We start from the raw sequence: 16,432 nt of genomic DNA, 5'->3' as shown, positions 1-16,432 counted from the left end.
AACTGAGATTAGGAGCACTCCCTTTAAGAGTGTGCTCCTAATCTCAGCTCGTTACCTGTATAAAAGACACCTGGGAGCCAGAAATCTTTCTGATTGAGAGGGGGTCAAATATTTATTTCCCTCATTAAAATGCAAATCAATTTATAACATTTTTGACATGCGTTTTTCTGGATTTTTTTGTTTTATTCTGTCTCTCACTGTTCAAATAAACCTGACATTAAAATTATAGACTGATGATTTCTTTGTCAGTGGGCAAATGTACTAAATCAGCAGGGGATCAAATAAAATTTTCCCTCACTGTACATGCTAAGTATTATGCTAGTATGGACAATGGAACAGAACCAATATGTAAGCAAGCTGAGGGCCTATGCAGTCAAGTACTGTGTAGTGTGTTGTGAGCATTGGTAAATGGAGGTGGGTTAGTGAACCATGCTCACATGATGAGTAACCTTTCCTGAGACCTGAAGACTTTCTTTACCTGCCCAAGCTAATTCCTAGCCTTTAGCTCAGTGGACTAACACAGTCTTGTTGCACACAGGAGACAGGGGGTTTGAACCCAGTTGGTCACGCATTGATGTGTAGCCTCACCTCTTTGGCACTCTTGATCTTCTCCAGGAAGGAGCGCAGCTCCCTGGTCTCAGCATAGAGAGCACGGCACACAGCCTGGTAGTGGCTGGGGGCGTCGCCAGGGCTGGGGAGGTGGGACACACACATCTACACACAGACACAGACAGACAGGGAGAGAGAAGTAGTACTGTAAGTAAAACATTGTAGATACTGTAAATATGGTCATTCAGCAGATGACAGAACATATCCTTGTGACAGCAGATGACAAAATACTGTATGTCCTTGTTTCTCTGAGATGAACAGAAGGTGCTCTTGGCATGATCTTGGCACCAGTAGTCCACTGCATTTCCCATCCCATATAGCTCCTCAAATTCTAACAGAAAATGGTTGGCTGTCTCATCTGCAATCTTGCCCACAAAGTAAATTCCCTGAATTGACAACATTTCTGTCTGATAAATGGTGCTGCTGTGTAGAGAGGAGGAAGCCTGGAGCAGAAATTGAGAATGAGGTATTAGGGAGTCTTTTCCCAGTAGCATCATAATCTCAATATTCCCTGACCCACTTATTTTTAATAGAGTCATGCTGATATAGGAGGAGATCTCTGATTGCAAATCACACAGGAACATACATCTGAAATCTTGTGAAACATCTAGAAGGCAGTAAGAGAGAGAGAGAGAGAGAGAGAGAGAGGCAGGCAGGAAGTCCCTCAGAGTAAGGCTCCATAGTTAACATCAGACAGAGAGAGAGAGAGAGGCAGGCAGTCCCTCAGAGTAAGGTTCTGTAGTTAACATCAGACAGAGAGAGAGAGACGACAGGAGGGTAGAGAGGATGACAGTTATTAGAGGAGACATCTAGCCATTGGCCAGTAGGGCTGACGAGACAACAGCGACACTGTCACCCAGGCAGATCAGATGTCCACAGCCTCAGATAACCTTGCTAGCAGTCTCTATGGAGACCTGGTTCCATCCCCTGGGCCCTAGCTCTAGAATCATTATTTCACCACTGTCATGTCTGACCTCATCGGGCCGGGTCGGATGGGAGGCTGAAGACTATGGTTATCTAAACACCATTGGGGCATCTAAGGACTCACTGGGTGGATCTAGTATAGATGTCTGTTCCCTCATCACTACTGGACATGCTAGGTGGATCTAGTATAGATGATACTCTCATCACTACTGGAGGAAAGACTTATACAACAACTGCAGGCTCCAGTACCATAACCTTTCCTGATCACCACCATTTTGTAGTGACATTTTGGCTTTTAATCATCAACCACCACCCTCCCCCCAATCAACAGCTGCCTACCCTGAGGATGTCCCTGTAGCCACGGACGTTACAGATGTTGATGGGGTCGTCTTCGGCCTCCTCCTCTTCCTCAGTGGCCTCGTAACCTTCATCAGGGCAGGCGTCTCTCTCGGCCTCGCCCATGTTGGTCATGAGGTCTATGAGCTGCTCCAGGGGTGGGCTCAGCTCCCGCTCCTCGCTCTCCTTCAGACCGTAGTCCAACGCCTTGTAGATCATGATGCCCAGAGACTCAATCACCTGAAGGACACAAGCAACAACACACACTGGGTATCATTATATTGCCATCCATATACGTTCATCATTGGCATCCAAGAATCATGCCAAAACAACAATGCCTTCATGTTTTGAATCAAGGGATTTTGAATAATTTGCCTTGATTTGTGTTATTCAGCTGTTAATGTCCTGGAAAAAAACAATAAATATGGGTTTGTGTCTTAGTTCCCAGTTATGTAATATATATATCATCTCCTTTCATGCCCCTGCACAAGACTGTCCCATGCTTTCAGCTGTAGCATGTGCTACACAAACACATTACCCTTTCATTCAAGAGAACGGCCCAACCTTTAAAAGCAAGGCAGACCTTAACAGATTAGTCAGTAATAACGTGACTGAGCCAGCATAGGATACTGGCCATTATAATGACACAAAGACACATATAGATACCATACGCATTATATATTGAAGATGAAAACAACAAATATTCAGGAGCTTCAGCGGAGTGATTTAAATCTTATGCATACATGTATTAATCGAGAATATCTGTATTGTTTTATGCTTAAGTCCAAATCTAGTAGGTGTGTGAGAAAGATGTTAGCAGTCCCAGTGAATGCAGTAAAGTGGCTTCCCTTTGTTAAATCAGGTGAATCTGGCCTCTGAATGGCAGATCATGGAGAATGAGGCCAGAGCTGGTCTAGCGTGCCAAGCCCGAGACAAAAGACTGACTGAGAAATCACACCGGATTACACTGCAAACCTGAATGCTGCTGATAAACAGTGGGAAAGGAGAGAGAGATAAAGAGAAAGAGGGGGAGAGAGAAAGAGAGAGAGAGAAGGAGAGATAGAGAAAGTGAAGAGAAGGGGGGATGGAGGGAGGGGAGGAGAGAGTAAAAGGGATGGAGGGAGAGGGAATAAAGATAGATAGAAATAGGGAGGGAGAGAGAAGGAAAGAAAATGAAGTGAGAGAAACGAAGAGAGAAAAAAAGAGAGCAAGAAAGTAAGCGAAAAGAGGGAGGGGTTCGGTGTGTCTTTGTAGATCACACTTAATGGGCAAGGTCACAGGACCCTGTTCAGATCAATAGTCATCCAGGAGGAGTCATGTGAGTGGATCTGTCCTGAACTCCTCTAGAACACAACACTACAGAACACTACCCTGGCTCAGTGGGAACCTGGGAACCTATGCACCCTGATGAGGATAAGACCTCTTTGTCCTGCTGCACCCCACACTGGCCTGCTCTTCCCTACCTCCCCTCTGATGTTACACCCCACCTCACTCTCCACTCTCTGATGTTACACCCCACCTCACTCTCCACTCTCTGATGTTACACCCCACCTCACTCTCCACTCTCTGATGTTACACTCCCAGCCAGAGACACACAACAACACCATCTCTCCCCTGTGCTATGGGACCAGTCACTCTCAAATACAAAATACAAAAGTCTGCCTATAAACTCTTGTCTAAGCAGCTTTCATCCAGACAGCATTGTAGAACAAACCAAAGTGAACCTAGCTGTGAAAGGCCCAACTGACACTAGGCAAGCCAAGGTAAGGCATGTGGAATTTCAAGCCTCTATTGTTGAGGTGTTTGATATTCAGGTTCTGCTGTTATTGTTCCTTGCTAGTCAAAGGTCAAGGTATGAACCAAGCATTGCATTCAGCCTGAAGAGTGAAGACATAACAAAGTAATCAGAACACTGAGAAGAATCCCTCAGAAGAATGATGCACCTAATAAACATGTAGGGAAACTTCTAGAACATGGACTATAATGACTCACAGTTAAATCCTTCCAGTTTTCAGAAAAATACGTATGCATGGGAGGTAGCCTAAATTGTAGGTAGATGCATAAACATTCTGTGCAGATTTGATTGATTCCAGCTCTACATAGACAAACCCCTGATTTGAGCAGCTTTTTAATTGATAGCTATAGCATATTTAAGTAGGTAGGAGACAGGGTGGTTTTAACTGCAATAAGTGCTATTTATTCCCTCAGTCAAGAGGAGAGCTAACACAAACATGACTGTTCCAATGATACATCACACTCTCCTTTCTTCACAGACTTGTGACTAAACTAAGTGAAGGAATGGAAGGAGGAAGGAATGGGGAGGAAGGAGGAAGGAATGGGTGTCAAGAGAGTGGGGATTTTAACTGTGCAGTGAAGCGCAGCCATGAGCAGGTAAAACAACATCAAACAGACTGCCTGTGTTCCTCATATGGCTGTCACGGAGGTGACGAGAGAAAGAGAGCAAAAGAGAGAGAGAGAGAGAAGAGACAGAGAGAGAGAGAGAGAGAGAGAGAGAGAGAGAGAGAGAGAGAGAGAGAGAGAGAGAGAGAGAGAGAGAGAGAGAGAGAGAGAGAGAGAGAGAGAGAGAGAGAGAGAGAGCAGAGAGAGACAGAGAGAGACAGAGACAGAGACAGAGACAGAGAGAGAGAGAGAGAGAGAGAGAGACAGAGAGAGAGAGAGCGAGAGAGCTGATCACGGGGCAGGGAATGGTTCTGTCACACGAATGCATGTTTTCTTTACACACAATCCAGCCTTTCCCTGTAAATACCATACCAGTACCACACCCTGCTGAGGTCAACATGAATATCTTAACGTACCACACCCTACCAAGGTTAGAGGTTTTAAATAGTCCAGATTGATAGAACCACTGTGTGTTAAGATGCCTCTGTGCAGCTTTCTGTCATTAAAGCCCCCATGCAGTCTTTGTAATTTAATTTCAAATCATCACTGTATGTCATTTATATCACCGTGTGTGCTTTTTTAATGAAAAGAACTCCAAATTATATATATTTTTAATCATTTATTTCCCTGACCCTCTTTTGGCCCTTGAAATGCTCTTACACAAAAAGGGCATTATGATCATTTTCACAATTTCAGAGTGTTATTTCGACCTGTGTGGAAATATCATTAAAAAAACAGGAAATCACGTTTTTAACTGGACTGCCCCTTTAAGACCTTTTTTGACCATGGAGACTTTCTCCCTCAAGCCTCTGCCTAGACCTCTGCAATGGGCTCAACCTGTTTCCTTTACACAATCTGAAGGTGAATGAATACCAATGATTGTGACTAGAATTGAATAGATACTTCATTATACATTTTAAACAGAAATTGATAATTTAATTGATTTTAAGATGTGTTAATAAGTAATCTGCTAGGCCTATATGAAATAAGTACCTTTTCAGTAGCAATGTGACTGTGTGAGGCTAGCAGTTATGTCAACATGGCCACACTTGTGCATCAACAACCACAAATACTCATCTTCCATCTTCCATAGTCATAAGACTGCTGGCTCAGCATCATTCAGCCTCATACAAAGACACTAATATGGTTTACAATCAGGGACAAATCCTATTCCATCTCTTACTTTTGATTCCTGAGGAGGGCTACAATGATTTCTATGGGACAGTGTTTTTTTTATTTGACATAACCCACTGTCATAATGTCTGGCTTCAGTTTACCCATGTATGAAGAAACTAACATATTGTGTCAAGGTGTCAAGTTGTCTTCAGATTCAGATTCAGAGTGTTTAATAGTCACAGGGTTGTAAAGGTTGCAGGTGTGATTGCAGGGTACAGTGAAAATCTTAGTCTTCGAGCTCCAACATGCAGGACTAAGTGAAATAAAATAAAGAAAATGGTCATTTAAAAACAACAATATAAATCATTAAACCATGGAGTGGTTATGTCAGTGGGTCTTAATACATTCAAGATCACATTTCGGAGTACAACACCTCAGGTATAAACAATTAACAAATGATGTAATAACTGAAGGCCTAATAAGCCACTCCAGTTGGGAGAGGAACATTTAACCTTGTCTTCCCATATCAAGCCCAGGGGTCTGACAGGTGAGTGAGGCTGTAAAAACACTCTCCTCCTGATAGGTTGTTCTCAGCTTGTCTCTGCTCCACTGGCCTCTGAGAGTAAAGTTTGCATCTCAAATGGTACCCTATTTCCTATGTAGTGCCCTAAATATGATGTTATTTGGGACATGACCTAAGGCTTACAGTTCCACTGCCCTCTCTCAGAAGGCTATGATAGGTCACTAAGGTTCACTCACAACAAGGAAAGCTGGGAAGGAGTCCTACATAGGGTTGCAAAAGGAGGGTATCACAGAAGGTTGGTGGCACCTTAATTGGGGAGAAGGGGCTCGTGGTAATGACTGGAGTGGAATCAGTTGAATGGTATCAAATACAGTACCAGTCAAAAGTTTGGACACACCTACTCATTCAAGGGTTTTTCTTTATTTTTACTATTTTCTACATTGTAGAATAATAGTGAAGACATCAAAACTATGAAATAACACATATGGAATCATGTAGTAACCAAAAAAGTGTTAAACAAATCAAAATATATTTTCAATTTGAGATTCTTCAAATAGCCACCCTTTGCCTTGATGACAGCTTTGCACACTCTTGGCATTCTCTCAACCAACTTCACCTGGAATGCTTTTCCAACAGTCTTGAAGGAGTTCCCGCATATGCTGAGCACTTGTTGGCTGCTTTTCCTTCACTCTGCGGTCCGACTCATCCCAAACCATCTCAATTGGGTTGAGGTCGGGGGATTGTGGAGGCCAAGTCATCTGATGCAGCACTCCATCACTCTCCTTCTTGTTAAAATAGCCCTTACGCAGCCTGGAGGTGTGTTGGGTCATTGTCCTGTTGAAAAACAAATGATAGTCCCACTAAACCCAAACCAGATGGGATGGCGTATCGTTGCAGAATGCTGTGGTAGCCATGCTGGTTAAGTGTGCCTTGAATTCTAAATAAATCACAGACAGTGTCACCAGCAAAGCACCCCCACACCCTCACACCCCCTCCTTCATGCTTTACGGTGGGAAATACACATGCAGAGATCATCCGTTCACCCACACCACGTCTCACAAAGACACGGCGGTTGGAATCAGAAATCTCCAATTTGGACTCCAGACCAAAGGACACATTTCCACCGGTCTAATGTCCATTGCTCATGTTTCTTGGCCCAAGCAAGTCTCTTCTTCTTATTGGTGTAATTTAGTAGTGGTTTCTTTGCAGTAATCGACCATGAAGGCCTGATTCACACAGTCTCCTCTGAACAGTTGATGTTGAGATGTGTCTGTTACTTGAACTCTGTGAAGCATTTATTTGGGCTGCAATTTCTGAGGCTGGTAACTCTAATTAACTTATCCTCTGCAGCAGAGGTGACTCTGGGTCTTCCATTCCTGTGGCGGTCCTCATGAGAGCCAGTTTCATCATAGCGCTTGATGGTTTTTGCGACTGCACTTAAAGAAACTTTCAAAGTTCTTGAAATGTTCCATATTGACTGACCTTCATGTCTTAAAGTAATGATGGACTGTCTTTTCTCTTTGCTTATTTGAGCTGTTCTTGCCATAATATGGACATAATATGGACCCCCCATACCTTGTCACAACACAACTGATTGGCTCAAATGCATTAAGAAGGAAAGTTATTCCACAAAGTAACTTTTAAGAAGGCACACCTGTTAATTGAAATGCATTCCAGGTGACTACCTCATGATGCTGGTTGAGAGAATGCCAAGAGTGTGCAAAGCTGTCATCAAGACAAAGGGTGGCTATTTAAAATATATTTTGATTTGTTTAACACTTTTTTGTTTACTACATGATTCCATATGTGTTATTTCATAGTTTTGATGTCTTGACTATTATTCTACAATGTAAAAAATTGATACAATTCAGAAAAACCCTTGAATGAGTAGGTGTGTCCAAACCTTTGACTGGTAGTGTACATCAAACACATGGTTTCCAGGTGTTTGATGCCATTCCATTTGCTCCGTTCCGGCCATTATTATGAGCCGTTCACCCCTCAGCAGCCTCCACTGGAGGGTATATTACTGGAAACTTTCAAAGTTTCGCAGTAAAATACCAGAATATTGGTAACTTTCAAGGATTTTATGTAATCTATCACAAGACATCTAGTGGCCATTCAGATAGTGGGTACTTCAGATTATCACAGCCATCTGTAATTTTATCTGGCCCTCTGTGTGGCCTTATCAAATTAAATTACATTTTATTTGTCACTTGCGCCGAATACAACAGGTGTAGACCTTACCGTGAAATGCTTACGTACAAGCCCTTAACCAACAATGCAGATTTTTTTTTAAAGTAAGAAAATATTTGCTACAAAATTTATCAAAAATACAATTAACTAAAGTAAGAAAAAAAGTTACTCAAGTATCATATGTATCACATGTGAAATATATAAAATAATCAAATACAATTATTTGAAGATTTTTTAAAAATAGAATGACAAAGCCGTAAAACATATAAACCATCAACTTAGTGAATACCATTGGTGTTTAATATAAGGGTTTCAGCATGAAATATCCTTTATATATATTTTTTTACACTTTTATTTAGTTTACTATGTCAATATGTCATTGTTGTAAATATTATGGAGTCAAACTGGTAACTTTGGTACCGAAGATATACCAAAGACAAGATACCAAAGATTCCGGTAACTTTGGTAAATTTCCGGTAGTTTACTAGCTTTGCAATCCTAGTCCTACACTACAAGGGTGTGTGTAGATATGTGTGACCAAGTGCAAATATGAAATGGCACCCTACTTCCAATCCCTATGTAGGGCACAGTGGGCACTACTTTTTGCCAGAGCGTGGTAGAGACTTGTGCACTACAGAGAATAGTGTGTCATTTCAGACGCTGACCAAGTGTACTAGCCTACATGGTACTCTGATGCAGGGCCAGATATTTACTATTAGTGTGCTAATCAATTATAATATAATATAATATAATATAATATGCCATTTAGCAGACACTTTTATCCAAAGCGACTTACAGTCATGTGTGCATACATTTTTACGTATGGGTGGTCCTGGGGATCGAACCCACTACCCTGGCGTTACAAGCGCCATGCTCTACCAATTGAGCTACAGATTAATTACAGATTATTATTTGAATCAGCGCTAAAAGGTTTTAGAGAATTAAACGATTGGAGAAAATAATAATGTGGGGAATGAAGGATTTGCAATTATACCTCCTCATTAGTCCTGTCACAGGAAATATGTCATACTGCACAGCAGCCCCAGTAAACATGAAGTCCTGTAGCTGGCAGCAACCTAACAGGAAGCCACTGTCAGACCATGCGTTTCTGGTCTGAGTGGTTTTTACATACCATCAACAGAAGTCTCTCCTTATAGAATGTTACAAAAAATGTAATATAGTACCTAGCCAGCACACACAATATTGGGTTCTGGGTTCCAAGAAATACACTACATTGCCAAAAGTATGTGGACACCAAAGGTATGTGCTCGTCGAACCTCTCATTCTAAAATCATGGGCATTAATATGGAGCTTGGCATTGCGCATGGTGATCTTAGGCTTGTGTGTGGCTGCTCGGCCATGGAAACCCATTTCATGAAGCTCCCCACGAACAGTTATTGTGCTGATGTTGCTTCCAGAGGCAGTTTGGAACTCGGTAGTGTGTGTTGCAACCGAGGATTTTTCTGTTCTGTGAGCTTGTGTGGCCTACCACTTCACGTCTGAGCCGTTGTTGCTCCTAGACATTTCCACTTCACAATAACAGCACTTACAGTTGAACAGGGCACCAATTTGATGAACTGACTTGTTGGAAAGGTGGCATCCTATGACAATGCCACGTTGGATGCCACGTTGAAAGTCACTGAACTCTTCAGTACGGGCCATTCTACTGCCAATGTTTGTCTATGGAGATTGCATGGCTGTGTGCTCGATTTTATACACCTGTCAACAACGGGTGTGGCTAAATTAACCGAATCCACTCATTTGAAGGGGTGTTCACATACTTTTGGCCATGTAGTGTATCAACAGCAATACTAAAGCTTTCCATCATCACATCATGTGATCCATTGTAAAAATACTTCAACACCTATAACTGATTCATGTGTGTTATTTGTCCACCTTTATTTGTGTAAATGTTTCTGAGAAAGGCTACATAAGGGGTGGCCTCCTGTTGACACACCCTACTGAGAGACAGTAGGGTGTGTCCCAAATAGCACTCTATTCCCTATGTAGTGCACTACTTTTGTAAAGACAGAAACAGAAACACTAAAGGTGACGTCAAACACAGAAAAAACAGCCAGCCAGCAGCAGAGCTCTGAACTGAACTGCTACCTTGACTGATTTCTGTTGGGATTATGTAATCTAGTTAGCTCTCCTCTCCTCTCCTGTCCTCTCCTCTCCTCTCCTCTCCTCTCCTCTCCTCTTAATTACTGTAGTTTTAACCCAATTCCTTAGGGAGAGAAATCTGGGAGGGCCATCTTCCAGACTTTCTGAAATAAGATTTAATAAAAAGTACACAACCTCACATGGAGGGGGCTGCCTTAACAATGGAGCCTTTGAACCACATCAGAAGACCTGCCTCCATCTCTCACAATGTCATCGTCTTATAGGGTTGTCATTGGATAGAGAACTGCAAGAGCATTGAGCCAGTAACCGAAAGGTCGCTGGTGCGAATCCTCGAGCCGGCAAGGTGGGAAAATCTGCCGTTCTGCCCTTGAGCAAGGCAGATAACCCCCAACAACAACTGCTCCCCCGGTGCCGATGACGTTGATTAAGGCAGCCCCCTGCACTTCTCTGATTCAGAGGGGTTGGGTTAAATGCGGAAGACACATTTCGGTTGAATGTATTCAGTTGTGCAACTGACTAAGTATCTCCTTTGCAAGGCAAGGAATCAATCTATTCAATACATCATTGACTTCACTGCTAATGTCTGAACTTGGTTTGAGGCAGTCAACAACAGATTGATGTTGCTTTTGTTGTTATTATTTCTTTTAAAATATCTGATTTGCCTCCATTTTGTGTGGCTGGCTTGGCCCCGCTGAGAATCTGCTACCATACCTGTCCATATACCTTTGAGCTGTGTTTCTTGGTCCTGGAAATGGGGACCCATCTAGCTTCTCATTGGGGTTGGGTGTATAGGGGGTAGGTAGTAGGAATGTGCACCCCTTTGGGTCCCCGGGACCAGGAGTGAGAAGCACTGCCTTTGAACAATGTCAAAATGTCCATGACCTTGAACGTACCTGACCCTCTGACCGATCTAAATGTATGTACATGTAACTGTATCAAGCAATCTGAAATTGTAAATCATGAAATGTGTAATAACTTGAAATATGAAATACGAAAACTGGGAAAAAAAACTGAATGACTAAATATATCAACAACAAAAAAGAGAAGGGATTGATAGCAGAGGAAAGAAGGCAGGAAACCCTTTGTTGTTCTTTAATATCATCAGATAAGGGTTTTAGAATAGTTTTCATGATCATTTCATAACAGAGTTTATAGTTAAAGTAGAGGGCCTTGCTTTAGAGCCAAAGCAGTGATTTGTCAAGACGAGAGACGTTGTGCTCAACCCAGGACCTCTGAGTCATATGACTGATGTTCAGCTCCGCCTGAGGGTTCAGCCGACACACCCCCTGATCCCCCGGCGTGCACACACACCAACTTTAACACACATTAAACTAAACCCATCAAACAATTTTCAAGATGGAATGAATGGGAATGTTCATAATTTTTCTGACAAAATATTGAATTACACTATTCAGCAGCTGACCAGAGAAGACAGCTTTTCCTTTGATCGTGTAGTTAATCAGTCCAGCCAGACTATTTCCAATAGAGTTCTTGTTTATATTAAAACACCATGCTGTCTGACTAGTCATTACTAGGTTAACTACCTTAATCCTCCTCCTCCAAACTTCAAAGGCTTCCTCTTAAAAATCACCATCCCTGAACAGTTGAACTCTAACAGAGAGGAGAGGACCTGCCTGCCTGGGACATAATGGAAGTATGAAACATAACCCAGCAGTAAGCAGCAGTAAGAGAGTAGCAACAACATGAGACCAGAAAAGTTTACCAACTCTGGAGGCGTCAACAGCAGTGTTACCAAGAAGACTAGGCATTCCCTGTACTGCATACCAGGGAAGCGAACCCATGACTAACACTAACCTACACCCAAAGCAGCGTGCTATCTGCTAGCTAGCCAAAATCATGATTTTAGTTGGCTTGTGAGCAACATTATTTTAGTTCTCATGGAGGGTGACGTCATAGCACTGTGGGATTGCTACTTATCATCTGCTACATTTATGTGTTTCTACCTCCATATCACTCTCGGTGTCTGGACCAAGGGAAAGTGGCTCAGCTGTCTCTGTCTGTCTGTCTTCATGGTAGTAAATTGTGCCACAACAACACAGGGTTCATATAGTTCAGTGTCGGGCAGCAGCATTGTAGAGATTGAATCACATCAGTGACAGTGTTGGGAAATGATGTGATCCAATCACGACCAATGTTTCTGAACTAAATTGTCCACACACGCACGCATCCACGCACACCCACAAACACACCCACAAACACACCCACACCCACACCGAAGCTGTAATGTAATAAGACGTTGCTGGATCTGCAGTGATATGGTGGCAGTCAGAAGAGGGTGTTGGAGTGGAACTTTCCAGTACTTTCTTTTCCTCAGCCAGGCTCTCACACAACACATCACACACACACTGACTGACTACACAAGGATAACCCAACTCTGCTGTAAAGCAGCTTAGCAGGGATTTTGTTGATGCAGTTTCACTGCAGCTTCTTTCTCACAGTTTCAGAAAGCGAGTGACAGAGAGAGAGTCTCAGTGTGTGTGTGTTCTATTCTCTCTCCATCTGCTACCAGAGATCCATTAGCAGGCAATCCCACACTACTCCAGGACTCCCAAAGTTCCACCCCACTGAAGACAGATTATTGGTCTGCATCAGGAGCTCAACAATATATTTAACCTGAATACATGCAAGACACAGAGTAAGCTGCAGTCATTTAGGACATTGATGGTAAATAGTTTAATTGATGTCAAAACAAATGTAACCTTCATAAATTCCTCATATCATGTGCTCTAATACTACTAGCCTGGTGGTAATGATGATGACGTACTAACACACACATACGCTAGCTAGCCACATCACCTGATACACAGAGAACAATAGCTATTGCTACTCTTGAGCAGTACACTCCTCCCCAGGCTGTGTGCGAGACTACTTGAACAGCACTGTTGTTTGCCCCTGAGAGGATAAATAAAGTTCTATTGAATTGAATTGAACTATTCCCATCACCATATCAGCTGGATGAAGAGGCTGAGAAGAGGTTGCTGGGAAGGTAAACTACAATATAGCGCTCTAATTAGCTCTTTAACTGTCACCCAGAGTCAACATCAAAGGGGAGAGTTCGCATGGTGACATTAATTTCGCCAGCCCAGTCAGTCAGACCAGCTAAGAGCTTAGAGAGTCTGTAGTGTAGGTCTATCTATCACTGAGCTCCAAATAGACTCTTTCAACACTACCGATAAGATTTTGTTATAGGTGTTATGATACATATTTGTTCAGATTTTCTTGTTTTAGTGAATGACTGCTACTGTATATGAAATTTCCTCACTGTCAATGACAGTCCCATGTTACACATAGTGTAGGTGTGGTCATATCCATTCGCTCTAGACTAACCTCTGAGCTAGATGTTGTGAATGAGGTGTGCACAGACAGTATGGTAAAGTACTAGTAAAACCACCACCACAATGCCCCTGGCAGCAGGTTGCGTGTCAGACATGTCATCAAACAGGATTAACACGCCCTATGCTTGTACAGATTGTATCCATCCACCATTGTGACTGTTGCCGGCCCAGTTACGCCAGATATAATTCCATTGGAACACTGTCGGTCCATCTCTCATTCATATTATTACAGACATCTTCCCAGAAACAAGGAAGTCAGAAACATGCCACTCACCTCTGTTGATGTGGCTGGGATTGATTTACCTGTGGAGAGAAAGAGGAAAGTTGTCAACAACAGGGAATATATGACTAAAGCGAAGCAACTTAAAATACATTGTCTTGGTTATGAAATCGATGTGAAACTATTTGTGGCTCAGAAGGGCTTATGCAAACATGATGAACTCTAAGATGTTAACAACTGGTCCAACCAGCACACCATTTCATGTCAAAAGAGAAGCATGTATTGTTCATGCTAAACCTTTACTGTATCTAAAACTGAGGCCTCAATTCAATCAATTGCAGGTCAATTACATTTTAAAACCATGCTGCGGGTTCACTCAGAATGTTTCCGTACACTGTATCTGAAGGACAGATGTACAGTGGGGAAAAAAAGTATTTAGTGAGCCACCAATTGTGCAAGTTCTCCCACTTAAAAAGATGAGAGAGGCCTGTAATTTTCATCAGAGGTACATGTCAACTATGACAGACAAAATGAGAAATAAAAATCCAGAAAATCACATTGTAGGATTTTTTATGAATTTATTTGCAAATTATGGTGGAAAATAAGTATTTGGTCAATAACAAAAGTTTCTCAATACTTTGTTATATACCCTTTGTTGGCAATGACACAGGTCAAATGTTTTCTGTAAGTCTTCACAAGGTTTTCACACACTGTTGCTGGTATTTTGGCCCATTCCTCCATGCAGATCTCCTCTAGAGCAGTGATGTTGTGGGGCTGTCGCTGGGCAACACGGACTTTCAACTCCCTCCAAAGATTTTCTATGGGGTTGAGATCTGGAGACTGGCTAGGCCACTCCAGGACCTTGAAATGCTTCTTACGAAGCCACTCCTTCGTTGCCCGGGCGGTGTGTTTGGGATCATTGTCATGCTGAAAGACCCAGCCACGTTTCATCTTCAATGCCCTTGCTGATGGAAGGAGGTTTTCACTCAAAATCTCACGATACATGGCCCCATTCATTCTTTCCTTTACACGGATCAGTCGTCCTGGTCCCTTTGCAGAAGAACAGCCCCAAAGCATGATGTTTCCACCCCCATGCTTCACAGTAGGTATGGTGTTCTTTGGATGCAACTCAGCATTCTTTGTCCTCCAAACAAGACGAGTTGAGTTTTTACCAAAAAGTTCTATTTTGGTTTCATCTGACCATATGACATTCTCCCAATCCTCTTCTGGATCATCCAAATGCACTCTAGCAAACTTCAGACGGGCCTGGACATGTACTGGCTTAAGCAGGGGGACACGTCTGGCACTGCAGGATTTGAGTCCCTGGCGGCGTAGTGTGTTACTGATGGTAGGCTTTGTTACTTTGGTCCCAGCTCTCTGCAGGTCATTCACTAGGTCCCCCTGTGTGGTTCTGGGATTTTTGCTCACCGTTCTTGTGATCATTTTGACCCCACGGGGTGAGATCTTGCGTGGAGCCCCAGATCGAGGGAGATTATCAGTGGTCTTGTATGTCTTCCAGAGGAGCCTCTTAAAGAAGAAGTTACAGGTCTGTGAGAGCCAGAAATCTTGCTTGTTTGTAGGTGACCAAATACTTATTTTCCACCATAATTCGCAAATAAATTCATTAAAAATCCTACAATGTGATTTTCTGGATTTTTTTTCCTCAATTTGTCTGTCATAGTTGACGTGTACCTATGATGAAAATTACAGGCCTCTCTAATCTTTTTAAGTGGGAGAACTTGCACAATTGGTGACTGACTAAATACTTATTTTCCCCACTGTATTTGTGTCTATAATCCAATATGACAACGTCTGCAGAGGAAACAGCATTTGAGGTGTCAGTTTTAACATGGTTAACAGGTTAACACCTCAGATACAGCCTGAACATTCTTACTGAACCTGCAGTGTTTTCCCCCTTTATCTGTTTTATTGATTTAATCTGTGGCTATATGTTATGAGATACTGTATGCATGTAGGTCTCTCACATGAACCACCCCTGGGCTGCTGACTGCAGTTGCCATGGCAACTCTCTGGGAACTCGAACACTGATCAGCCCGAGTCAGAAGGTCGACAAGCAACAAAGGCTCCGGTGACTCCATGATGGAGGAAACTCAACACTAAGTGGCCATCAATCAACCATGAAAATAATATGCTCAGTCAAACAAGATTATTATTATCAGACCGTCAGAAAATGAAAGCTGTTTAATCAAGTGAGGCGGAACCACCATTTTGAGCAAAATAGGTAAAGTACAACACAAGTGCATTATAACACAGATTGACTACCATGGGGGCTAACCTTGCCTATATGCTGTAGCACAGTCGTTAATAGGGCCAGGATTCTTTATACACTCTTAGAAAAAAAGGAGCTATCTAGAACCTAAAAGGGTTCTTCGGCTGTCCCCATAGGAGAACCCCTTGAAGAACTAAAAGGGTTCTTCGGCTGTTCCCATAGGAGAACCCTTTGAAGAACCCTTTTTGGTTCTAGGTAGAACCCTTTTGGGTTCCATGTAGAACCCTTTTCACAGAGGGTTCTACAGGGAACCCAAAAGGGTTCTACCTAGAACCAAAAAGGGTTCTATTTGGAACCAAAAAGGGTTCTCCTATGGGGACAACCGAAGAACCATTTTGGAA

At 42.5% G+C, this 16,432-nt stretch overlaps 1 protein-coding gene across 1 annotated transcript in view; it reads right to left on the bottom strand.

The window, feature by feature from the left end:
* Positions 1-16,432, bottom strand: part of LOC311139946 (protein spire homolog 1-like) — a gene marked incomplete at its 5' end in the record, with an annotated part of 46,348 nt that overhangs the window by 24,376 nt on the left and 5,540 nt on the right. The window contains 2 exons of the mRNA XM_084174943.1: positions 589-714; positions 1,873-2,109. Of these exons, the coding sequence (XP_084031069.1) occupies positions 589-714; positions 1,873-2,109 (363 nt within the window). The remainder of the gene's footprint in view (positions 1-588; positions 715-1,872; positions 2,110-16,432) is intronic.

The sequence above is a fragment of the Coregonus lavaretus genome, assembly GCF_964263955.1.
Source record: "Coregonus lavaretus genome assembly, chromosome: 13".
NCBI classification, from domain to species: Eukaryota; Metazoa; Chordata; class Actinopteri; order Salmoniformes; family Salmonidae; genus Coregonus; species Coregonus lavaretus.
The sequence above is the reverse complement of the archived record's forward strand: the minus strand, read 5'-3'. Positions and strand labels throughout refer to the sequence as shown.